Here is a 26,993-nt window from a genome sequence, read left to right on the forward strand (position 1 = left end):
TATTTGGCCACTTTTACCATCCTTGACTTGAGTATGGGAGTCTTGAATGTGAAGTGTATAATTTTTGGTTATAAAGTTTTAATAATTAAGATTTTATAAATGTTTTAACTTGAAGGATCATTTGACACTGAAGACTGGAATAATGGCTGCTAAAAATTCAGCTTTGCATCACAGAAATAAATTTCATTTTAAAACATGTTACAATAGAAAACAGGTATTTTAAATTGTTATATTTCCAATTATTTAGATATATTATACTTTTGTTCAGAGACAAATATATGATATATAATAAATAAACAAATATTCCGAACTGTGTACGTAATTCAAAATTAATGATTGTTTTCAAGCAGGTTTCCAAGTCCTCATACGTTTTACACAAATTTAAATGTGTAAAAAACTATCAAAGCTTGTTATATATATATATATATATATATATATATATATATATATATATATATATATATATACATATAACATGGAGAAAACAATGTTACATAGAAAACTGAAAAAAAAAAAAAAATTGAGACTTGTTTTCACAGTTTTAGTTTTTACTAAAACGAGCAATGACCGTTTACTCTAAGTGATGATTCCTCTAACTGTATTCACATTTTACAGCATCCATACTCTCTGATGTATGTTCGGAAAGACATAGTAATGTTTCTCAGAGAGAGAGAGATGTTTTATGGTCACAGCTCTGGTCTCAAGTGACTGTACTCTAATTAGGAGCACATTAGATCTCTCGTAACTTCAGTCCTGACCATTTGAACTCAACCACAATCATCCACTTCCGCAAAAAAACCACAGTTTCTCTGCTAATGAGCTTTTATGTGAAAAAGCTTTGTTTTTGGTTTTTTGTCCTCAGAGGTTTTGTGTTTGAGTGTCTCACCGCACACATCATCATCTAAGGCTTCTGTTTGATTTTCAGGCTATGAAGCAAATGTCATTAAATAAAAAATAAAAAAAAATGGTTTTATATATATATATATATATATATATATATATATATATATATAAACCAGTTATTATCAGTATCAATGTTGGTAAATTTATAATTATATTTTTATTTGTTATATTATTCTTTATATTGTTATTATTATTATTATTATTATAAATAAATTCAATATTAATCGATTTAAAAAACACATTCCACAAACATTAACATTTATAATAATATTTTTTAAATGTTGTTAATGTAAGAATTACAATTTCATTTTTTACCACCCCAAGTTAATACTACTACTACTACTTCTAATAAAAATCATAATAATTATTGCCCTTGTTGTTGCTGTTGTATTGTGGTGCTAAGAATAATATATACTTTGCTTAAATTTTTACATACATTTATATATAATTTCCAGAAGACTCCCAGAATTCTGATTGTATGAAAAATGAAATAAATAATTCATTTAAATCTAAGATTTATCAGTAAAGACCAATGCTGAAGAGGACATTTGGCCACAAAATACATCCGAAAAGATCATCAAGAAAATCTCATCTCTTAAAGTCTCTTTACGTGATTCAGAACCTGCTGGCTGAGTCTATTAGGACTTGATAAATTATTAATCTGAGATCTCAGATGAGCTTTTATCTGAAGATGACTCAATCTCTAGCCTGGCATACAGGGAAGACGAAGAAGAAAAAAGATCTTACCATTTTCTAGTTATTCAATAAAACTCCCTCAGAGAGATCGTTTTTCACCACACCACGTCCTGTTATTGTGTCATTTGTGGTGTTTATTTCCTTTTTACACTAATGGTCATTTTAGATCATGCAGAATAATTCAGTTAGGTTCACCGACTGCCTCTCATTTGGACCCATCAGTAAGACGATAACTTAATAATTCAAGAAAAACACAATTAAGCAAGTGGCCGAAACCAAGACGTTTCCTTACGAGAGCCACAAGCCGGGGCCGCAGCAGCACAGATGGTCAGACAGTATATTGGCAGAAGCTAATGGCCTCGTGATCGGACGATCCAGGAAGCTCTGCTCCCAGACACTTATTCAAATGAAAAGTGATGCTGCAGTTCCTCCCGCACTGTTGCTTAGTAACGTAACATCACTTACGTTTATGTGGTGTTTGCAAGGCAGAACCGCCCTCGTGTTCCTCCAGTGAATCTGGTTTGGGCTGGTTCTAAATCTTTTACACATTAAGTATACTTTGGGTTGTCGATCATTTAAGTAATTTGCTTTGAAATTTGGGGTTTCTAAACATTTAGTCAAATGTAGAAGTTTGAAAATCTGTCAACTTGTTTGACCTCTCATTTGCATACTGAATTGTGATTGGACCTATGTTTTCTGATGTCTATTTGCATACTGAATGAGGATTGGTTCTGTCGTCTTTGCATATTCCGAACATTTTCTTGTAGGCTTCTAATATACTATTATTATAGCATACAGTAATATACTATACATACCTGTAGATAACTTTTTCTTCCAATAAATTGATCAAAAATACAGTAAAAACAGTAATATTGTGAAACATTTATATATATATATATATATATATATATATATATATATATATATATATATATATATATATATATATATATATAACATACAGTTATATGTTTTAAAAGGTAATTTATTCCTGTGATGCAATGCTGAATTTCAGCATCATTGCAACCATATTCATTGCACATGAAATCATTCTAATATGCTGATTTTCTTATTATTATCAATGTTAAAAACTGATTTCCATTTTTGTGGAAACTTTAATACAATTATCAGGATTCAAATGAAGAAAACTACGTGTCCTTGATAAACTAAAGTATTAATTTCTTAAAAAGAAAGAAAGAAAGAAAGAACCTATATGTCTGAACAGCAGTTTATGCATATTTGTAATATCTGAATATACTATGTGTATGCACAGTCTGCAAAAATTTTTTAATGATGCAATATCCGTCACAACTTTAACATATTTTATGTTAACATCAAATTTTACTGGAACACACATGCAATGTGATAAGGTCACGTGACAATAATGTACCATGAACCTGTTTGTCCTTCTTTATGAAACTCCAAATATACCCAGGTTTGATTCGTGTGTGCAAACGAGTGAAAATATGAAATTCACATTACTGAGTGTCACGAGTGCCAAGGCATCCAAACCTAAACTTACTCAAAAGTCCAGTGCACGCATGGCTCTTGCAGACAGACAAATCCAAGTACAGCAACAAAGATCACAGTTTGCAATGTTACTTTTCATTAAGTGCTCAATGACTGATGCACGCTCATATTCAATCATTTATTTAAATATTGATCCATTTAAATATCCATTTACTGACTGTCACTTACTGATTGACAGTGTTTGCCCTCACAATGTGTCCTCTGGAGGTCACCAGATGGATTGATGAGGATAACCACAGGAAAACCACAATGCAGTAAGACACATCCAATGGAGCCAAGAGTAGCCTCTAAGCAGCAGACTTACAATAAAGTTTGAGAATGTCCTTTAAGGAGCTTGTGTGAATGTGTAGGAGCACTCACTGTGCTATCGATCAGAGCCTGGGCTGTCTGAGTAAGTGTGTATATTGGGCTAAACGTGTTTAAGTGCTTTAGACACAGAGGTCATGAAAGCGCAACATCTTCGCCAGCAGCAAACCTTCTCATTGGGTTTCCATCCAATCCATCCTATTTTTATGGATCAGTTGACACAAAAATGTAATTTTTTCTGAAAATGTATTCACCTTCAGGCTATGTATATTTAATACAAATATTTGTTGTATATATATATATATATACTGTATATATATATATATATATATATATATATATATATATATATATATATATATATATATATATATATATAATAGAAATTATTTGAATATAAATGTAAATATTTTCTAAATATATACTGTATGCATGTGTCTTTATAAATGCATAATAAATATACACAGCACACACACATATTATGCAAAAAAACCTTTTATTTTGGATGCAATTAATCACCATTAATCCAATGACAGCGCTAGTTTTTGTACAAGTGAAATAATGACACCGGAAGGATGGATTGTTGTGATGTGAACTTCTCTACTCTTGGTGAATGAGAACGATTTTTAATACATTATCATTATTGTTATGTTCCCTGTTAAGTGCTCCATTATTGAGAATTTCCTGTTCCTTTATGTGCACAGAATCCAGTGCGTTTCTCGATCATCCAAAAGACAAAGCTACTCAAAGTCACTCATAACTGAGCCTGCACATTCACACATGAGCAGACGGCTTCTGCTTTGATGACTTCTGCTGCTGCTAATGATTATCTGTCAGTGTGTGTGTGGAACTGTATCGGACGGACAGGCCGGGGAAATGCCCCCTTCGGGACAGGACACACGGCCCTGTGTGTTTAGGCCGGGTCCAGGAAAAACCCAGGGCTAATTTCTGCCATCATTGAGCTCAAACTGTGTTGTGTAACCCTGAGTCTCTCATTAAGGCTGATGAGGATGAAAGCACATTTCCATTTCCATGCCTCGTATTGGGAGTTATGAAATACAAAAAAACTATAAATAACCTGACAAACCTGTGTGTATCTATATATCTGTATTGTGCATTGGGGTATTTAAAGAAATACATATCATATACTATTCACAAGTTTTGAACATTCAGCAAATATGCATTAAATTATTCAAAAGTGACAGTTTAGATAATGCGAAGATTTCTATTTCAAATAAAAGTTGTTATTCTGTACTTTTCATCAAAGTATTTCATCACAGTTTTATAAAAAATACTTAGCAGCATAACTACTTGACAACAGTAATTTATACACTTATTTATTTGCCAATTTTATTTATTTTTATTATTTTTTTGTCCGTGTGTTGTTGTCTCTGTGTACTGGAAACTTATGTCACTAAAACAAATTCCTTGTATGCGCAAGCATACTCGGCAATAAACATCTTTCTGATTGTGATTCGGTAAGATGTCCCTTAAGCTACAAATCAGCATGTTAGTATGATTTCTGAAGGATCATGTGACAATGGAGACTGGAGTAATGATGCTGAAAATACAGCTTTGCATCACATGAATAAATTACATTTTAACATTTATTCAAATAGAAAACACTTATTTGAAATTGTAATAATATTTCACAAAATTACTGTTTTTACTATATTTGTTTACCCAAATTTGCTCAGCCCTGGTGAGCAAAAGAGACATACACACATACAGTATACACAAATAAATAAATACTTTTGGACAAAATCTATTTATCTGTTTATATATAAATAAATATATAGCATGACATTAAATTCAAGAGACATTTAGAAACACATATTTTGTGGTAATGTTCATACATCTTCAGTAAATACGTTAATTTTATGTTCTAGTAACAGTTTTGTTACTGAATCCTGAAGCAAAACCAGTTGAGAAAACCCAGCTCAGTGGACAGATGAATGGGTTTTGAAAGACGCAGAGACCAGCAATCTGTGTCCCACACACTTCAGCTCTGACCATAGTTCAGTCATGTGATGACACGCATTCAGCTGAGATTCAGAGACTGAAGCGACCACAGCACATCAGCACAGTTTGCATCTATTCAAAACAGCCCAACCTCACTATTACATGCAGATCAATGCAAAAGGGAAGAGAGCCAAAGTCAACCATCACCTCTGTGAAGGAGTGATGTCACTAGGTGAAAGGTAGACTTATTTCAGAAAACTGGGAATAAGTTCAAAGCCTTGCAAACACCTTGAAAAGATCAGGCTATGTATAAAACTGGAACTGTACAACTACTATGATGCATACAAACAGGAAAACTGACTGAATGACCGTCTTTAAATTGTTCATTTTATTTAAACCCTGCTGTTTCTTCATGTTGTTTATATAAAAAGAATCTCATTATTAAAATACAGTCTTAAGACATAGGGTACAGCAGCAGATTTACCGAAATCCAGCTACCATAAGAGCATTTTGAAGTTGAATTAAATGTATATACATTAAAGTAGTTATGATTCAGACTCCAATGATACAGGGAAGTTTAATTATAACCATATATTTTTAAAAATGCAAACATATTTTTGAACAATAACAAATAAAACAGATATTTGCTTCTGTGGTAATCTATTGATAACAAGCTGCTTTGCACCATTTAAGCTGCATTCGTTATTCCAAACTCCACGCCTGTCTGACAAAAGATTACGGAGTGCGGCGCCATCTAGTGCTCATTACAGACGACACACACACACACACACACACACACACACACACACACACACACAATATATAAATAAATAAATAAATAAATAAATAAATAAATAAATAAATAAATAAATAAATAAATAAATAAAATAACCAATATACAGAATAAAAAATATAATAAAAATGTATATATTTATACAGTCTGACAATGAATTTTTTTCTATATGGAAAATGTAGATTCGATTTGGTTCTTTTTTATAAAATATTTTATTCATAAATTACATCTTGGATGTATAAACGTCACATGACCAATCGTATATAGCTTCATAGACATATTTGTTGTAGATATGTGTCTCTACACACGTATCTATGCTGCAAATAAAATCGAGCGCGTGGCGCCACCCAGTGGTAAGTAAGTAGAGTTGCGCCACTCTTGTACTGACTCGTCACTTCCTGGTTTCCAAACGGAAATAGCGGAGATTGTTTGGTTACTATGACGCTTCGTCTTCTTATCAAAGATGGCGAGATCAGGATAGGAAGACTCTCGCTGTGCAGAATCGTCTGTTTTTTATTTTATTTTCAGGGTTATTTAGAGAGCTGCAGTGTTTGACATTATGGCGGGGGTTGATGATGAGGAGAGCGCGCTCGTAAGTCATGAGAAATTATCCCATGGAACTATAATAATAATAATAATAGAACATGTTTAGTGGAAATACGTGTAGTTGTGAGATGTTTCATAAACATAAACAGGAAGAAAAACGACATTCCTCAAAGAAACTGAGATTTTGCAAACCTGTAAAGCCTGAGATATGAAATAATAGTTGGAAAAATATTTTTGTTTTTAATGGAAGAGTTTATTAAACCTTTAGACAAAATAAAAAGTCTAAACTATCAATCAGGCGACAGCAACAGGTTTTTCAGCAAAGTTTTTACATGTTAATTTAAATGTATGTATCAAATATGAGTCTGTTTTACAAGGTAAAGAACCCCTTTAATATATTAAGATATATGACTAATCAATTGTCATTAAAAACATGGTTTTCCTGTCAATTTGAATAATTAAACAAATTAACCCTACTGAATCTATTACCAATTTCAGGCCGTGATCTTATACTACTGCCAGGAAAAGTACTCCAGTCATGTTGTAGATTTTTCCAGTGAAGCTCGAGGGAAATTCAGTCATGATCCGATCTTCTCATTCCTCCACGCTTATGGGCTGCTCATGCAAGGTGAGGAAACTCCCCCACTTTCTCTCTTTGTCTTCATTTGATGTCTTGAGAAATGGTCTAAAGCCCCTTTGTGATTTGATTGTTGCAGATCAAGTGTTGGATGCCATTCAGGAGCTGGAGCAGCTGAAGGAGAGAAGAGACGTCTCCCTCTGTGTGCTCATGGCTCTGGTTTATGCCCAGAAGAAAAGACCAAACCCTGGTAGATCTTTTGCATGTCTTATTTAAAGGAATAGTTCAATTCAAAATGAGATTTTGCTAAAAATGTATTCACCCTCAGGCCATTCAAGATGTAGATGAGTTCGGAGAAATGTAGCATTGCTTCACTTGCTCACCAGTGGATCCTCTGCAGTGAATGGGTGCCGTCAGAATGAGAGTCCAAACAGCTGATAAAAACATCACAATAATCCACAAGAAATCCACACCACTCCAGTCCATCAGTTAATGTCTTGTGAAGTGAAAAGCTGCATGTTTGTAAGAAACAAATCCATCATTAAGGCATTTTAACTTTATACGAGTCCATAGTAACTCCTCTAGTGAAAAAGTCCATCTCTTTATGTCCTCCCTCATCAAAATCCACAATTTAGACTGTTTTCACTTCTAAACGGTGCTTGATCTGTGCAGATTTCTCTCCTAATTCAGACAAGAAAAGATGGATGAGGCGTTATTATGGATAGAGGTCTCATATTTTTGCCAAAATCAATAGTTTGAAGTTAAACACATCTTATGATTTGTTTCTTATAAACACGCAGCTCTTTTTACGTCACTAGACTTTAACTGATGGACTGTGGTGTGTGGATGATTGTGATGTCAGTTAGGCCTGTTGTGTCTGTTGTGTGATATATTAGCCAAGAAATAATTGCAATAAGTGATATTTTTGTCATTTCAAAGACCAATTTATGCTTATCATAATGTTACAACGTAATATAATGCAAGAAGGCCTACACACTTCAAAATGACAACAAACTTAAATTTTTATATATTTAGATCAGGGAAATTAAGTATCAAAATATTATTTACCTTAAAAAACGAAATAAATAGTAAACGAACATTTTCCAACAAAAAGTGCACAGTAAAAAGTAGGCAAAAATAAAAATGCAATGATTTTTCCATCTACAGATTTCAGACATCTAACTTCTTTTCTCTGTAAGTTAAGCGTGCACACTATTGCTGAAAAATGCAATCACCATTTAGCAGTCAGGTGTCCACATGCACAAAGTCACAGATCCCTAAACAAGACCAGATCTGACACATGCAATGTACAAAACATTGTCACATTAATTTGTATGTGCACATAATGGGCGATATATTGCATCACCAAATATTTTGAGGTCATGTACATATATATACTGCGCGATAAGTGTATATATTGATTATTGGGACAGGCCTAATGTCAGTATTAAATGTCTCTATACAAATCCTTTGTGTTGCATGGAAAATTTACTAGCATACAGGTTTGGAATGATATGAGTGTGAATAAATAATGACAAAACATGTCTTGTGTGTAGACCGTGATGTGATCCAGGAGCTGGATGGAAGGGTGAAGGAGGAGAGGAAGACAGCGGGTCCCAAAGCTCTGTATTACGCTGGCCTGCTGCTGTGGCTTCTGGGTCGCAGTGACAAAGCCAGAGAGTATGTGGACAGAATGATCAAGATCTCCAGTGGCTCTAAAGAGGTGGACTTTTCTAATGCATCTACCCTGTAGATTTCTGCTGAGGCAGCTTTTCATGACTGTTCAGCCTGCCTGTGTCTATATGATCAGTAGCATAAGGCTGAGAATGGGGAAAATATTCAGAATTTAAGGTACATTTTGGCTGTAATTTGGCCTGTTCATTCATGGTGGTCATAAAACACTAAACTGAATGTTTCAGTTGATAAAAAAATATGTATATTTCAATATTTATTTGAACATTAGGGTCTAAAAGTATAGTATGGCTCCTTTAAATGTAGCGATTTTCATGGCTTTTATAGTTCACACTTTTTTTTATTTATTTAGTTAACTTAGTTTATTTTGCTAATATAACAAAAAACAATAGACAAATAGAACTGAATTAAAACATAATTGCTAAAACGTAACTAAATATGAAAACTGTAAATATATAATCTAATTCAAAATATTAATAAAAGCTATAAAAGTATCTCAGACGATTAACAGATTTTCCACATATTTAGCTGTTTATTAATTATAAGGATTATTGTTCTGTAGGGAATTGTGCTGAAAGGCTGGATTGATCTGCGATCTAATAAGGATGCTTATGCAAAGAAATCTGGGAAATACTTTGACGAGGCCCTGAAGGAGAGAAGTGACCTTTTTGCTCTGATGGGAAAGGTATCTTTATTTCTGATCACCATTTAATGATTTAACAAACAGAAATGTCCGCTTATAAGATGTGTGCACAATGTTTATTTAAATTTTTCAAAGGTTTACATCTTAAAGGTGATGCAATTGTTTAAATTATGATACTTTTTAAAATTTCATATAGAATCAACTGAAAATAAATGATTCAGTGAAATTTCAGCTGAAAAAAAATACAAGTACCTGAGAAATTTTATTATATTACATTATTATATTTTGTGCCATTGCAACAAGTTTTTTTTAATGCTCTGATTGTGTCTTTCTGCCAGGTCCATTATTATGAATTTCGGCAGAATTATTCTGGTGCTTTAGAGACCATTAACCAGGTGATTGTGAGTTATCCGTCCTTTCTACCTGCTCTGGTCAAGAAGATGAAGCTGCTGTTGACTCTACAGGACTGGGAACAAACTATAGATGCAGCTCAGAGGTAAAAAACCTTATTTAACGGTTTAAGTAATATTAATTCTGGATTTTATACACATAAATACACTCCTTTAAAAGCTCCCAAACACTTTCACAAGTGAGCTGCATTCATGTGCAAATGGAAACTAGATGTGATTCCATGGATTTGTACAGAAAAACTGGATCATTATTTCTCTTTTCCTATACGAGCTCCCCAACGAGACCTCAGTGAGTCTGTGTGAACACCAGCTCCCTCAGGTGGAGCAGGATTGTGGTTTTTCAAGCTTCTTTTTGTACAGTATTTGCTCTAAAAGAGTGATGATTGTCAATCAGAGGGACCATAATTTCAATTAAACATTCATTATAGCCAAAAAAGTTGTTTAATGCAAGTAAAATACTTTAAAACTGTTTTCATCATAAATATACATAATTATGCACAATATTTAATAATTTTCATTTATATGCATGAATATAACAGTAAATAGTAATGCACAACATTATTTACCTACATATATTTTTATAAAAACATAAACGTATAATGCAGGGACTGCGTTTACATTTAGTAGATGCTTTATCTAAGCCAGTTAACAATGTCAAACAATGCAAAGACATAAATGCATGTCTCAAAACATCTGTTTTATACATCAAACGACTCTGGGTTTAATTTCCTGATTCCTTTCATCTTCTCAACTTCAGGCTTCTCCAGAGAGATAAGAATAACCTGGAGGCTCTGAGGATGCTGGCGCTGCACTCTCTCTGCAGGGAAGGAGATGTTGGAGAGGTGTGTTCACTCGGATGCTACAAATCTCATCTGTTATGGGGTCAAATGAAAGCGATGTCACAAGAGTAGAGCATTTAATTTCATTGCACTTCAACCTTGCATGAATCCTTCAAGAAATTAAGAAATGCAATATCATGCAAGTCATTGATAATAATAAGAAGTTAAAAGCATTAAAAAATCGTACTGATTCCAAACTTTTGAATGGTAGTGTGTATAAATAGTTTTTTTTCTCTCTCTTCTTTTTTTTAGTGTGTAAATCAACTATCCAATCTGATCAGTAATCTGGACATTCAGGAACCGAACAATCCTGAGCTCTTCTTCAGGATGTCTCTAGCCTTCACTCGAGTGGTAACACTCATCCATGCACACACAACTTCAAATTCATTTGAACCTGAACATCACAATCCTGCAAACCAGCTGGATTTGCCACATGCTGTTATATAGAAACCTGATATGTTCAAGTGAAACCATACTGCTGTTTTATAAACGTATCGGTGCTGCAGAGAGATGAGATGATGTGAATATTTGATCACTCTGCAGTGCGGAAGAGCGGAGAAGGTCCTCCAGCACACTCACAGGATGGTGGAGCGGGCGTTTGCACAGGCCTCCAGTGAATCTGAACTGGCCACAGAGTTGGGCTACCAGCTGGTTCTCCTGGGAAGAGTGAAGGAGGCCATGAAATGGTACAAGACCGCAATGACTCTCGATGAGAGCAGCGTCTCCGCTTTGATAGGTGAGAGCAGTTTGAAAGCCATAAAGAAAAGAATGCTTATCAAATGCATTATGATGGATGGGTCACATTTGAAACCTATGTAAAATGACAGTGAAAGCAAATATGTGTCCATGGACTACAAAACCACTGGGGTAGATTTGTAGCAATAGCCAAAAATACATGGTATGGTTCAAAATTATTGATTTGTCTTTTATGCCAAAAATCATTAGGATATTAATTAAAGATCATGTTCCATGAAGATATTTTGTAAATTTCCTACAATAAATATATCAAAACTTCTTTTTTGATTAGTAATATGTATTGCCACAAACTTAACTTGGACAACTTTAAAGGAGATTTTCTCAATATTTCCCCTCAGATTCTAGATTTTCAAATATCAGTATCTCTGCCAAATATTGTCCAATCCTAATAAGCTCATTTATTCAGCTTTCAGATTTTATGTAATTCTCAATTTTGAAAAATGTACACTAAAGACTGCTTTTGTGGTCCAGGGTCACAAATTATGTGACCACATATAATGTGTTAAGTGACAATTGTAAACTGCCTACAGTTACACTAATGAACTATATATGGAAAAATATTTTTTTAAGCTCGTTATCATCAGTATCTGTAACTATATATTGAATATGAATAGCTGAAATGTGATCTTTTATCAAATTTCATAAAAGCAGTTCCACTCAACGTCATGCATTCGCATTGTGCCTCAAAACATGGAATTGATGTGAGTGATTCAAATCAAAGTTTCTTTTAAAAGAACATGTTTTACATGAAAGTTCATCAGAAGACTGTCTAGGATCAAAAAAAGTACATAACAAAATTAAAAATATCTTAAAGTACTATAATGTCTAGCTGTGTTTTTAAAATGTTTAAAATGCATGAATAAAAAGAGCCTAAATCAGTGTTTATTGTGTTTGTGCAGGTATCATCAGGTGTCAGCTCATGGAGGGCCACATAGAGGATGCAGAACAGCAGCTGGAGTTTCTGACAGAGATCCAGCAATCCATTGGCAAATCAGCGGTGAGAATCCATTGAAATGACTTTATATGATACTTTAAACAAACAGTGTGAGCTTTGAACGATGTTAAACAGAGACACTTTTCCAGAATATTTCCACAGAATTAAATAAAAAACAAAGAAAATGTTTTTTGTATTCGAAACGTTCTGATTCATGTTCGACAGCGACCTGGTTTATTACAGCGCCTGTTTACATTCTCGTCTGGGCGGTTTAGCACACACTTAAACAAACATGCACATCTGCTTTGCCAGAAGCAGCTCCCACTTTATTTTTAATTTTTTTGAAGGGAACAAAAATATAGTAAGTTTTTTTTTTTTTTTTTTTTTTTTAGCTTTGTCTGAGGAATTCAACTGCATTAGTGAACAGATTAATTAATACATGACCTAGTATTAAAGCACATTATAAACAGAATCCTATTTAAGGTTTGCTTAACCTGTGTGTTTGTGTGTGTTAGGAGCTGTTGTATTTGCGAGCGCTGTTGGCTGTGAAAAAGCGTCAGCCACCAGACGAGGCAACCAATCTGTTAAACGACACGGTGGACACACACTTTTCCGCCCTGCAGGGGTTGCCTCTCAGTGTGGAGTACTTTGAGAAACTCAACCCCGACTTCCTGCTTGAGATTGCCAAGGAATACCTGGCGCTGTCTCCTGCCAAGGTCTTCCCTCCCTTGCGCTGCCTTGCAGAATACACACTCTATGCTGCCTAACAGTGTTTTGTCCAGCCGTGATTCTGAGTGTGTGTTGATGAAGATTACTGGAGTAGTTTATTGGCTGATGTTGTTCTCGCTGCAGGCTCCAGCTCCTGGTCAGCCTCCTGCTCCTCAGCTGCAGCACTGCGCGTCTGTGCTGGACACCGTGGTCAAAGTAGTGCCTGGACTGATGCAGGCCGTCTTCCTAATGGCCAAAGTCCGATTTCAGTCAGGTGTGTGCATGTCTGAGTGATATTTTCTAAAAAATGAAGATTTTATTGGCATCTTTTTATTTATTTTACATCACAACATTGTTGGATTGATCTAATTGGGTGAATCTTTCAAACTTCTTACTTACAGGCAGTGGTTTTTTAGTATCATTGGGATACTATTATAGGTTTTATATATATATATTGAATTAGTTTTTTTTTTCTCTATTTTCATTTTAATTTTAGAAAGTTTTAGTATTTTTTTGTATGTGTTTTAATAATTTTTATTAGTTATTGTCTTTTCTAATATGTCTGTATAGTTTTGATTTCAGTTTTTGTTGTTTTAGTGCATAAAGTAAATGAAAATGAGAAATGTAATTCAATTGTATTTTATTTCAGTTAACCTTTTTTATTTCAAGTTACACTGTTTTTTTTATATATTTTTAGTTTAAGTTTTAGTTAACTACTGTGTAATAACACTGCTTCCAGGTAATATTTCACCCCAAAATCAAAGGGAATGAACCGAAATGAACCGTTCTTTGCACCGTGGCTTTATTATTTTATAAAAAATAAGCAAATGCCCCCCAAAAGTCTCCTTATCATAAAGCCCCAAAAATGAAAAAAGAAAAAATAATAATCATTACTGTAATGCAAAAAAATAATTTGTTTAAATTGCGAAATATTTTAATACAACATTTGTTATACAGTCTTAAATGTTAATTTAAATAAAAACATTTTTTTTATAGTAATGTGAATTTTGGGAAATAAAAATATTTTAAAACAAATAATAAGTAAAAGTAATTTTGTCATGCAAATAATAATGTAAGAATGCAAAAATGTTCTTAAAAATAAGCTTAATTACGTTTCTTTATGCAAACCGTTTTTTCCTATTTTTCCTTTTATTTTTTTGGTCAATTCACCGAAATAGTCAGGTTTGTTCTCTCTTCACACAGGAGATATCGAGGCGGCCCAGAGCAGCCTGCAGCACTGTTTGGATCAGAACCCAGCCCATGCTGAAGCCCATCTCCTCATGGCTCAGATCCATCTCATTCAGGGCAACTTCAAGCTCTCCTCCCAATCTCTGGAACTCTGCCTCAGCCACAACTTTGAGGTGACACAACATCGCTGCCAGCCATACTGAACTGCAGAAGGAAACCAGTTGAAATGTATTGATTTGATGGGACTGAATATGTGGTTTTTATGTGCTCAGATCCGTGAGCATCCTCTGTATCACCTGATAAAAGCTCAGGCTCAGAGGAAGATGGGGCAGCTTCAGGAGGCCATTCAGACACTGCAGATGGCCATGAGTCTGTGTGCTGTGAAGAGAACGGGCTCCTCGACCAAAAGACAGAGTAAGAGAGTTGAGCTCAGCTCGGCCGACTGTGTATCTGTGTTCCTGGAGCTAGCTGAAGCTCTGTGGCTCAATGGAGAACAGGTTAGTGGTTAAGTGTTTCTAACATTTCTAACAAACTCATCTGCATCTTGGATGGCCTGAGGATGAATACAATTGTAGCAAATTGTCATTTTTAGGCAAACTCTTCCTTTAATAAATCTGCACTTTTTAATAATAATGTTTGGTGTATTCATGTTGTTGTAGTCTTATGTGTTGTTGTAAAATTAACAAGATTTTGCTAGTGCTTTGTTTTTGGGGATAACATTTTTCCTTGACTTCCAGCATGAGGCAGCTAAAGTGATGCAGGATGCCATAAATGAGTTTACGGGCACTCCAGAGGAGCTTCGGGTCACTATCGCCAATGCAGACCTCGCACTCATGCGCGGAGATACAGAGCTGGCACTGAGCATGCTCAGAAACATCACACCAGAGCAGCCCTACTATATACAGGCCAAAGAAAAAATGGCAGAAATCTACCTGAACCACAGGAAAGAGAAACGGCTGTATGTGAGCTGCTATAGGTAATGCATGTTCATTCCTCAAACATGCTCCTCATAGTTACTTCATCTATTATAGCTTATAGAAAATGGTTTTCCAAGTATGTTTAATATCATAACTTCATGTCAGGTCATATTTCACCGTAAAAGAAAACAATATATTGGACATACAACTTAAATAAACTTAAATACTTAAACACATAAAAAAACATGAATAAATACATAATTATTATGTAATAATAATCTATAATATTATTTTTTTCTTTTATTGTATTACTGTGAACTAATTACTATAATACGGTGATTTTAAATCTGCATTTTTATTTAATTTGGGAGAAAATGTGCTTAACTGTCACCATGCAAGGTATCTTAATGGTCATCAATATAGGCATATTTTATTTTGATATATATAATAAAAATGTTTTCAATATCATTAGATTGTAAACTTTTTTTTTCTTTTTCTAAAGTGTTACTTAAGAGATCAGAATGGAGTGCTGAAGCTGTACTTTAAGAAACAATCATCAATCATCGTGTTCATGCAGAATATTAATATATCTCATTAGGGATATATTAATATTCTGTAATATTCTGTTCTCATTAGGGATTTGGTGGACAAAATGCCGAGCCCTCATACCTTCCTGTTACTCGGCGATGCCTACATGAACATTCAGGAGGTGGGAGAGATTCTAGTTGTTTATTCTGATGTTTACATTTGGGTTTGAATGCCACAGTTAGCAAAGATCTTTGTTTAGAATCTCGAATACCCTTTTCTTATATATACAGTACAGACCAAAAGTTTGAACACACCTTCTCATTCAAAGAGTTTTCTTTATTTTCATGACTCTGAAAATTTTAGATTTACACTGAAGGCATCAAAACTATGAATTAACACATGTGGAATTATATACATGACAAAAAAGTGTGAAACAACTGAAATATGTCATATTGTAGGTTCTTCAAAGTAGCCACCTTTTGCTTTGATTACTGCTTTGCACACTCTTGGCATTCTCTTGATGAGCTTCAAGAGGTAGTCACCTGAAATGGTCTTCAACAGTCTTGAAGGAGTTCCCCGAGAGATGCTTAGCACTTGTTGGCCCTTTTGCCTTCTGTCTGCGGTCCAGCTCACCCCTAAACCATCTGGATTGGGTTCAGGTCCGGTGACTGTGGAGGCCAGGTCATCTGGCGCAGCACCCCATCACTCTCCTTCTTGCTCAAATAACCCTTGATGCCTTCATTATGCATGTGACTCTACAATTTTCATAGTCATGAAAATAAAGAAACATCTTTGAATGAGAAGGTGTGTGCAAACTTTTGGTCTGTACTGTGTATATATATATATAAAATACTGTTATAAATGTGTAAAAAAATATATATTAAGATTCACCTAAACATTGCACCTGTCATGTCTGATGATTCCTTCGCTTTCAGATGTATATATTTATTTTTTGTCAGTACATTGGTGCTTCTGTATGAAAATAATGTTCTCTGCTAACAGCCAGAGCTGGCCATTGAGGTGTATGAACAAGCCCTGAAGAAAAACCCCAAAGATGGAGCTGTGGCCAGTAAGATTGGAAAAGCACTTGTCAAGACCCACAACTATGTAAAGGTAAGTGAAGAAATATCTCTTTCAGACCTAAAGAGTGTGGGTTCTCAAGAAGCTCATTTTGAATGCAGGAGGATTGTTAGAGTAGATCTGATTTCTTTGGTCAGATGTGTTTTCTTCATCCTCTGTTAAAAATGGAGTTTCTCTATATTTCTTTTCCCAGGCAATTAACTATTATGAAGCGGCGCTGAAGAGCGGGCAGCAACATTTCCTGCGTTATGACTTGGCTGACCTGCTCATGAAGCTCAGGCAGTATGAACGCTGTGAAAAAGTCCTGCAAGAAGCTCTCACACACGATCCTGGTGAGAAACAGCTCAGAAATTATGAAGTTATAGTGAAATGGCAACATCTCACTTCAGTTACCCCTAAAAAGATGATTTTGTCCGTCATCAAACACAGAATTTTTTTAAAGTTTGATAAAGGATTGAATGTGATATTGGATTGATTTGATATGTAGAAACTGGTTCAGCTCAATGTAATTTAAAAGAAAAATTGTTTAGTGGACAAAGTAGGTGCTTTTCTTTAATTGTGATCAGTTGTGTCTTTCTTTATTTTTCAGTAAATGAGCTGTCGCTTCTTACCGAAGACTGTCGCTATCTTGTGCTTCTCGCTAAAGTCCAGAGCAAAGTCAGTAAAAATGACGAAGCATTACTGTCCTTACAGAGAGTGAGTCAAGTGTCTTCTTTTCGGAAAAAGTGCTGTTGTTGTTAACGTGAATGAGTAAAAAAATATTTTCAGGAATTGAAATAAGGCTGAAATAAACTAACTAAAACAAAAAATATTTTTTTGTGTACCAATTTTTCTTTTATTCTATTATTATTGTTGTTGTTGTTGTTGTAGGACAAATGTGATTAATTCTGATGAAAAGATTTAAGCAAATCGTTATTATAATATATTATATTATAAATACATTATTTCAAATGTAATATTTGTATGTCTAAAAGTAATATCTTCTAAACTTAATGAATAACTAAAACTAAATAAATATACAAATATAATATATATATATATATATATATATATATATATATATATATATATATATATATATATATATATCAAAATAAAAATAAATTGAAGCTAGTTAGATATATGTGAATAGAAAACGAAACAGAAAAACACAAAATTACTAGAATGTTAACTAAAAATAAAAAATTAAACTTAAAGGGTTTGTTCACCCCAAAATTAAAATAAGGCTGCGTTTTAATCACCGCCGAGGCATCCTGGGTGTATATGAATTTCTTCTTTCAGACAAATACAGTTTTTTTTATATTAAATTATATATAGGAGCGTTTTAACACCCGCTGACTGGTATTAAACAGCTTGAAAGACAATTTTTAACATAACTCCGACTGGATTCATCTGAAAGAAGAAAGTCATATACACCTGGGATGCCTTGGGGGTGAGTAAAACACAGCCTAATTTTCATTTTTGGGTGAACTAACCCTTTAAAATATAAAAATGAAAGCAAATTCAAAATCTTAATAAAATTTATACTAAAATAATACAACTTTCAACAGGACATCTCAATTCCAATTTACACAACCTCCTAAATTTACCAAGTTATATTTCATGTATTATCAAGTATATAAATAAAACTACTTTGACAAAATACTTACAGAATTGTAATTTTCAAGGTGAAGTGTTCCTTTAATTTTTTGCCCAGGGCACGTGTTTGAATTGTTGTGAATTTGTTCTTGCTCCACAGGCGAGAGATGTGCAGGCGAAGGTGCTGAAGCGTGTTCAGCTGGAGCAGCCCGACTCAGTGTCTGCGCAGAAGCAGCTCGCCGCAGAGATCTGCGCTGAAATCGCCAAACACTGCAGCAGCCAGCGCGGCTACGAACGAGCCGTCAAGTTCTACAAAGAGGCGCTTGTGTACTGTGAAAGTGACAGCAAGGTCAGTGTGTCCAGTGGGTTCTCCTGCAGCTGGATCGGTCCAGCCTGGAGCATCAGTCAGTTTGTGTGTGGTGCAAACCATCACAAATCAATCTCTCCATCGACCATATTAAAATAGGAAATTCATAATGATATATATATGCCTGTGTGTGTGCTCTTGTTTTTGTGTCATATCAGGACACAACTCTGTATAATGAAATGAGTATGACACAGTTATTACAAGGAGAGGGTGACTTATGAGGACATAACCCAGGTCCCCATTTTTCAAAACGCTTATAAATCATACAGAATGAGTTTTTTTGAGAAAGTAAAAATGCCAAAGTTTCCTGTGAGGGTTAGGGTTAGGTGTAGGGTTGGTGAAGGGCAATAGAATATACAGTTTATACAGTAAAAAACCATTACGCCTTTGGGATGAACCCACTTTTCACAAAAACAAACGTGTGTGTGTGTGTGTATATATGTATGTATGTATGTATATGTTTGTTCTATTCGACCGTACGTCCCTGCGAAGTGGACATCACCGGATATTCCACTATTATTTTATTAAACAAATAAAATCAACTAAAAATTTTAAAAAAAATATATATACAAATATTAAGAAAAATATAATAATATCTCAGTAATAAAATGTTTTCAATTAAATTGGCTTTAAAGTGAAAATAAATAAATAATATAATATATAAATAATAATTTGTTTTTAATTCACACACAATTTACATTTGTCAACAAAGCTAAGTATAATAATTCTAGTATGTATGCAATTAATCTCAGCAGTATGAGCCTAGACTTCTTCCCAGAAAGCCTCAAGGACTTTTTCCCTGCAGCGAATAGGTTTTTTCTGTTCTTTACTTAAATTGAATATAATTTTTTTATAAATGCAAGCATTAAAATGCATTCAAGTAAAAATGCATGCAAATAAACATATGAAACTTTTAAACAGATTATAATGATTCTTTTCTAAAGCAGCACAGTGTCCCCTGTGAACAGCTGTGCAGGTTAAATGTGTGTGTTTGTGTGTTTAATCAGGTGATGTTGGAACTGGCTCAGCTGTATCTGACTCTGGATGATGTCGAAGCCTGTCAGCAGCAGTGCAGTGCCATTCTGAAGAACGATCCGGTCAACGAGTCGGCTACACTGGTCAGTTTCCCTTTATCAGATACTCCTCTCTTATAACCTCACAGCAATGTACCAATCAGACGAATCTGGAGGTGGAAAAAACATCTTGAGTGTGTAGAGTGCAAACGTTTTAGAATGAAAGTTCTCATTCATTTTCTCCATAGAAACTGATTTTTAGTCAACTATGTTACATTATTTTAACACTAGAACTTACATATTCTCCCACATCTTTACAACTTTGCTAGGCAGAGATTTGGTAACCGTCTCTGTGTTTGTTGTTAGATGATGGCAGACCTTATGTTCCGCAAGCAGGACTATGAGCAGGCTGTATTTCACTTCCAGCAGCTCTTGGAGAGGAAACCAGGTGTGTGGTTCATCTCCTGACCTTTCAAATGGTCACGCCGTTGTTGCTGCAGCCCCTTCAGCTTTCCTTCCAGATACTTGTATTTCCCCACAGGGGAAACCGAAGCAACCAGGAAGCTGTAATGAACTCATTTAATCTCTTCCTGTAGACAACTACCCGACTCTGTCCCGCCTCATTGATCTGCTGCGCAGAGCCGGCAAACTGGAGGAGGTTCCAAGATTCCTGGAGATGGCAGAGAAACACTCATCGAGGGCCAAGTTTGAGCCTGGATACAACTACTGCAAAGGGCTCTACCTGTGGTAAGTTTCCCTTAATCAGGGAATTAGACCACATCATAGCACTGAGACTGCTCTCCTTAGAGTTACAAATGACCCGCTCTTATCATCTGATCGTGGTTGTATCTCTCTATTAGATCTTAGCGCTGCATTCGACACTATTGACCACAACAGTCTTTTGCATAGACTAGAAAACTTTGTTGAATATATATATATATATATATATATATAACACACAAACACACACAAACAGAAAGTTTCAGAATAAGTAAAAAAAAAAGGGGGGGAGGGGGGTTAATACTTTTATTCAGCAAATTTGCATTACATTTATCAAAAGTGTCATTTACAAAACATTTATATTTCAAATAAATGCTGTTCCTTTAAACTAAAGTAACAAAAAAATCCTAAAAAAATGTAACTGTTTTATTTATTGATAATAATAAATATTTTTTGAGCAACAAATAAGCATATTACAATGATTTCTGAAGGTTGATTTTAATATTTTTAAATTATATTAAAATAGAAAGCATTTACTTGAAATTGTTATAATATTGCACAGTATTACTGACAGAAACATTTTGGAATTATTTCTCTGGAATTGATTGTGATTAGTCATATGCATAGGTTCAGTCTTAGCTTTTGATTGCTGAAAGGACATGAATGTTGATCTGCTTCTCAAAGGTACACTGGTGAACCTAACGATGGGTTACGTCACTTCAACAAAGCCAGGAAGGACAACGACTGGGGCCAGAACGCAGTGTACAACATGATTGAGATCTGTCTCAACCCTGACAACGAGACTATAGGAGGAGAGGTGTTTGAGAACCTGGACGGAGACATGGGGTGCGTCCTGATCCCGTTACACTATTCCGAAGATTCATCCTGAACTTTCACGAATGATGCATTTGAATTGTTTGTGTTCAGAAACTCTACAGAGAAGCAGGAGTCGGAGCAGCTGGCCGTGAGAACAGCGGAGAAGCTCTTAAAAGAGCTGAAGCCACAAACCCCAGCAGGACACGTCCAGCTGCGCATCCTGGAGAACTACTGCTATCTGGCCACCAAACAGAAAGCCAACGTGGAAAGAGCCCTCAACGTCTTCATCGAGATCGCAAACAGTGAGGTGTGTGGACATCACGAGACGGATATATTAAATATACACACACACTGCTTTAAAATATGCCTGAATCGCACCTTCAAGACATACTTACACCAGCATACAGAATTGGTATTTTGCAAAGATGCATTAAATTGATCAAAAGTGACAGCAAGGTAGTTTACAATGATTTCTATTTTTTTTTTATTGTTGTTCTTTTAAACCCCCCACCGAAAAAAAAAAAAAAATCAGCAGGCTAGTATAAAGAAACCATCGAAAATACCCATTTGTGCCTCTAGATTTAAGTTATAATACATCTCTTTAAAAGCCATTCCTTTTTTATCCAGAAATCTCCACTTCAGTATCACTTACACTAAACATTACAGTTTGTTGAATCCGCTTCTTTCATGCTTCACGACAACATTTGCTCAACTACACCTGAAAGTCTTGATTGTCCTGTACAGAAAGATCACGTTCCTGCGCTGCTGGCCATGGCCACTGCCTACATGATCCTGAAGCAAACCCCTCGAGCGCGAAACCAGCTCAAACGCATCGCCAAGATGAACTGGAACATCATTGATGCGGATGAGTTTGAAAAGAGCTGGCTGCTCCTGGCTGACATCTACATCCAGTCGGGAAAATACGACATGGCAGGAGAGCTGCTAAAGAGATGCCTGCGACACAACAAGGTGATGCTGAATTCATTCAGCCACATTATAGATCACAAAAAATAGGAAAAGATTAGTATAATTAAATATAGGGTAGGTGATTTTGAAGAGGCTAGGAATAGCAAGCTTGCTTTAAAAAAAATCACAAAATCTCACTCTTTTCATATCATAAGCTGTTCATACCAAGGTTTCTTTTTAGAAAGTATTTTGTAACATTAGCAACTCATTATTAGCTGTTCGATAACGTAAACAAGCCAAGGGCTGATTATATCAAATTGTTACCAATTACATGTCTGAGGCTGTAGAGATCCATACATCAAAAGCATTATCATTCGGATACATGTATAATTCACTCTCTCTCATCTTTGGAATCAGTTTCTGGTTCAAACATATATTGCTGAATGAATGCAATATTAGCTCTCGCTGTTATGAATGAATCCTCATTAACTAAATGAGAGTGTAGAGTTTTATTCAAGCCATTTTAATGCATGAAGAAATTATTGAAATTATCACAGGAGAAAGACTTGTAAATGTCATTTTGATTATCAAACATAAGTTTTAAGAGATTAGTGACTACAAGAAAAAAATGGCTCTTTTAAGATGATCCGGTGAATGAAATCTTCAGAACATTAGTTTTCTCTTTTTATTTGCATCTTGATGGACGAAAATCAAAAGTGTGCTGCAACCCTAAAACATCGCAGCTTGTTTGCAAACTTTTCAGAATAATCAAAATATTCAAAACGCTTACAGACTGAGGTCTTAACGTGTTTTAAAACAGTCCTGCTGCAAGGCGTACGAGTACATGGGATACATCATGGAGAAGGAGCAGTCCTTCAGAGATGCTGCCTTGAATTATGAAATGGCCTGGAAATACAGCAATCAAACCAACCCCACAATCGGTAAGATTAAAGCCTCTCTGATGCTCTGTACTGCTCTCGTGTGTGTTCACATCTCTCATTAACATCAGCATGCTGTTTTTACCAGGTTACAAGCTCGCGTTCAATTACCTGAAAGCCAGGAGACACGTGGATGCCATAGATGTGTGCCATAAAGTGAGTGCACTAGAAATCCTGCTGTGAATATAAATGAGTAAATACTGTACTGAGACCAAAAGTCAGACTCCAGAAGCAAAATACCATTCTTTTTTTTTCTATGTTTTAAGATTTTAAGACAGACCTAGCTTTGATCTATTCAGTGATATTTCAACTTCATTTATTTATGAGGTTAAATTAACAACACTGTATATTTGGCAATAAATTAAAATATATATTTTATATTTTATAAAATCAATTACCTTGTAGTTTTATATTTGTATCATCTTTATTATGATATAATTTTCATTTCATGTTCTTCTTTTTCAGGTTTTGGATGCACATCCCAACTATCCACGCATCAGGAAGGACATCTTGGACAAAGCAAGAGCAGCTTTAAGATCATGACAGGTGGACCGGCGTGCTGTGTGCTGTTACTCAATTGTAATTTCAAGATTCAACATTAAAGATTCAAGAAAGACTTCAATCTCTTTCTCGACATCTAAATCTCCAGGATCTCCTCTGTAATTTCATATAAAGTGCATTGAGAAGTGTCAGTATAAGAAGTGTTTTGATATGACTAAACGCAGTGCTCTTTCAACATTAAAAACAAGCACTTATAATGGTGCAATAGTTTTCCTTATGTACACAGAAATAAATAAACATTTGAAAACACTGTCCAGCTACAGGTTGCAAAATATATATGCACGCTCCACAGAATACTGAATCCCGTAATAGAGTGTACTTGACCTTGCATTCCCAATGTGTCTCTTTCTGCCTCTTTATTTCATCAGTCTGGCAAATATTGCCTAAAATTGATTTAAAACCGCAACTGTTTTTATTTCCAGATGATAATATTGGATCATGTGAAAACAATTTAGCGTACTACTGTTTGGCTCTGTTCTGGGTAGAATACTTCTTCATACTGCACAGAACATGCTGTGGAATATCTGCTCATTTTTTAAACAGTATGCAATATGCAAGGATAAACTCCGTAGTGTCATAGTATTTTAATTTATGACAAAGGGTGATGGACCTAGTAAAGTGACCGGGGCTAGTTGTCTCACTGGTCTTGTGGGTATATATATATATATATATATATATATATATATACACACAGTGGGGATCGAAAGTTTGGGCACCCCTTGCAGAATCTGTGAAAATATGAGTAATTTTCAAAAAATAAGAGAGATCATACTAAATGCATGTTATTTTTTATTTAGTACTGTCCTGAGTAAGATATTGTACATAAAATATTTTAATATTTATTCCACAAGACAAAAAAAAATGCTGAAATTATTAAAATAACCCCACTCAAAAGTTTGGAACCCTTGGTTCTTAGTACTGTGTTCTGTTACCTGATGATCCTCGACTGTGTTTCTGTTTTGTGATGGTTGTGCATGAGTCCCTTGTTTGTTCTGAACAGTTAAACTGAGCAGCGTTCTTCAGAAAAATCTTTAAGGTCCTGCAGATTCTTCAGTTTTCCAGCATCTTTACATATTTGAACCCTTTCCAGCAGTGACTTTATGATTTTGAGATACACCTTATCACACTGAGGACATTTGAGGGACTCAAACACAACTATTTAAAAAGATTCAAACATTCACTGATGCTCCAGAAGGAAACAAGATGCATTAAGAGCCGGGGGTGAAAACTTTTGAACACAATGAAGATGACCAAATTTGTCTTATTTTGTTGAAATATAATTTTTTTCCATTTAGTTCTGCCCTTCGTAAGCAACAGAAGATACTTGTATGTTTCCCGGTACACAAATTAAGTACAATTTACCTTGATCTTCAAATTCCAAAAGTTTTCACCTCCCAGCTCTTAATGCATCTTGTTTCCTTCTGGAGCATCAGTGAATGTTTGAATCTTTTTAAATAGTTGTGTTTGAGTCCCTCAAATGTCCTCAGTGTGAAAAGGTGTATCTCAAAATCATAAAGTCCCTGCTGGAAAGGGTTCAAATATGCAAAGATGCTGGAAAACTGAAGAATCTGCAGGACCTTAAAGATTTTTCTGAAGAACGCTGCTCAGTTGAACTGTTCAGAACAAACAAGGGACTCATGCACAACCATCACAAAACAGAAACACAGTCGAGGATCATCAGGTAACAGAACACAGTACTAAGAACCAAGGGTTCCCAAACTTTTGAGTGGGGTTATTTTAATAATTTCAGCATTTTTTTTGTCTTGTGGAATAAATGTTAAAATATTTTATGTACAATATCTTACTCTGGACAGTACTAAATAAAAAATAACATGCATTTAGTATGATCTCTCTTATTTTTTGAAAATTACTCATATTTTCACAGATTCTGCAAGGGGTGCCCAAACTTTCGATCCCCACTGTATATATATATATATATATATATATATATATATATATATATATATATATATATATATATATATATATATATATATATATATATATATATATATATATATATATATATAAAATTGAAAAAACTTTTATTTAAATTATATTGTTTTATTTATATTTAATTTTAATATTACTTATTTTTTTAAGATTTACAGAATAAACTTTTAGCCTTATAGTATCCAGTAACGAATGTAAGTTGTGCAATAAATGCACATCAGTTTTGATGTCATATAATAAACTTGAGTTTCATAAGAAGCAGTTCATATGGCAACCTCCAGCAAGAGTCCGACTGTCTCACTAAGCTCTGTTACAAGGAGATTCAACACAAAAAAAAAAAAAACAGTGGGAAGTTAAATCTCCAGGATCCTACAGATAACAATCTGAGCCTCTCTGGTATTCTTACTGACTATATCTGGTGAGTGTTTCCGACATCTTCATTCTGTTTTAATAGGGGTCATTTATTTCGCTAATACACGTCTAAGTGGGTTTAACATTGTCGTAGTCAATTGCCCCATTGATGTCGTGAGCAAATCTGTCTCGAGTCGTGGGAATAGGTGATGCCACTGACGGCACCCGTCGGTTGTGGAAGATTTAGGTTTGTCTGACATAAATATTTAGATAGGATTATTATGGGGGTCAAGTCAAAACAAAAGGTCGGGGGTCTTAAAAGCAAATAGTCTGTTCTTTTTCCATGCGAGTTTTGAAACATTCTAATAAATTCAAAAGTTTAGATTTAGACAGTGTTCGAACTATACCGTGTCCTTTGGGGGAGCCCACCTCTTTTTTCGGAGGGGGGGGGGGGGGGGGTTTGGAGGTCGTGCACATGCGCATGCCTCAAATAAGGACTTACAACAGCTACAAGTGTATGCACTATTATACTTTATCGACACGAGTGCCTCAAAAAAGGACATATAATGACTTACAAAGATACATAACAGCTACAATATGCCCTATTATAGCCTACTTTATCGACATAAATTGATAGGTCAGGAAGACAGCCTTGAATGATGTTGCGGTCTCCTCCGTTAATTTAGAATTCACCTCAATTACTTTATTTGCCAGAATCGCCTTTTGCTTAGTCAATGCCACTTCAATGGCCATCTTGTGTGCAATGCTGTCCCTGTATTTAT

The 26,993-nt window shown here is 34.8% G+C and overlaps 1 protein-coding gene across 1 annotated transcript; it reads left to right on the forward strand.

Moving 5' to 3' along the window:
• The first annotated feature begins 6,629 nt into the window (after window positions 1-6,629).
• Window positions 6,630-24,157, forward strand: ttc21b (tetratricopeptide repeat domain 21B). Its single transcript, XM_026217434.1, has 29 exons — window positions 6,630-6,782; window positions 7,235-7,364; window positions 7,453-7,563; window positions 8,870-9,036; window positions 9,568-9,690; window positions 9,987-10,144; window positions 10,816-10,900; window positions 11,150-11,248; window positions 11,441-11,633; window positions 12,553-12,650; window positions 13,103-13,303; window positions 13,440-13,569; window positions 14,499-14,656; window positions 14,756-14,980; window positions 15,221-15,459; window positions 16,037-16,109; window positions 16,931-17,041; window positions 17,202-17,340; window positions 17,598-17,704; window positions 18,747-18,935; window positions 19,961-20,071; window positions 20,333-20,414; window positions 20,563-20,713; window positions 21,371-21,532; window positions 21,614-21,809; window positions 22,247-22,471; window positions 23,229-23,349; window positions 23,435-23,502; window positions 23,812-24,157. Exons 1-29 carry the CDS (start codon window positions 6,750-6,752, stop codon window positions 23,887-23,889), a joined length of 3,963 nt encoding a protein of 1,320 aa, XP_026073219.1. The 5' UTR covers window positions 6,630-6,749; the 3' UTR covers window positions 23,890-24,157.
• The last annotated feature ends 2,836 nt before the right edge of the window (window positions 24,158-26,993 follow it).

The sequence above is a fragment of the Carassius auratus genome, chromosome 34 (genome assembly GCF_003368295.1).
Source record: "Carassius auratus strain Wakin chromosome 34, ASM336829v1, whole genome shotgun sequence".
Classification (NCBI taxonomy): Eukaryota; Metazoa; Chordata; class Actinopteri; order Cypriniformes; family Cyprinidae; genus Carassius; species Carassius auratus.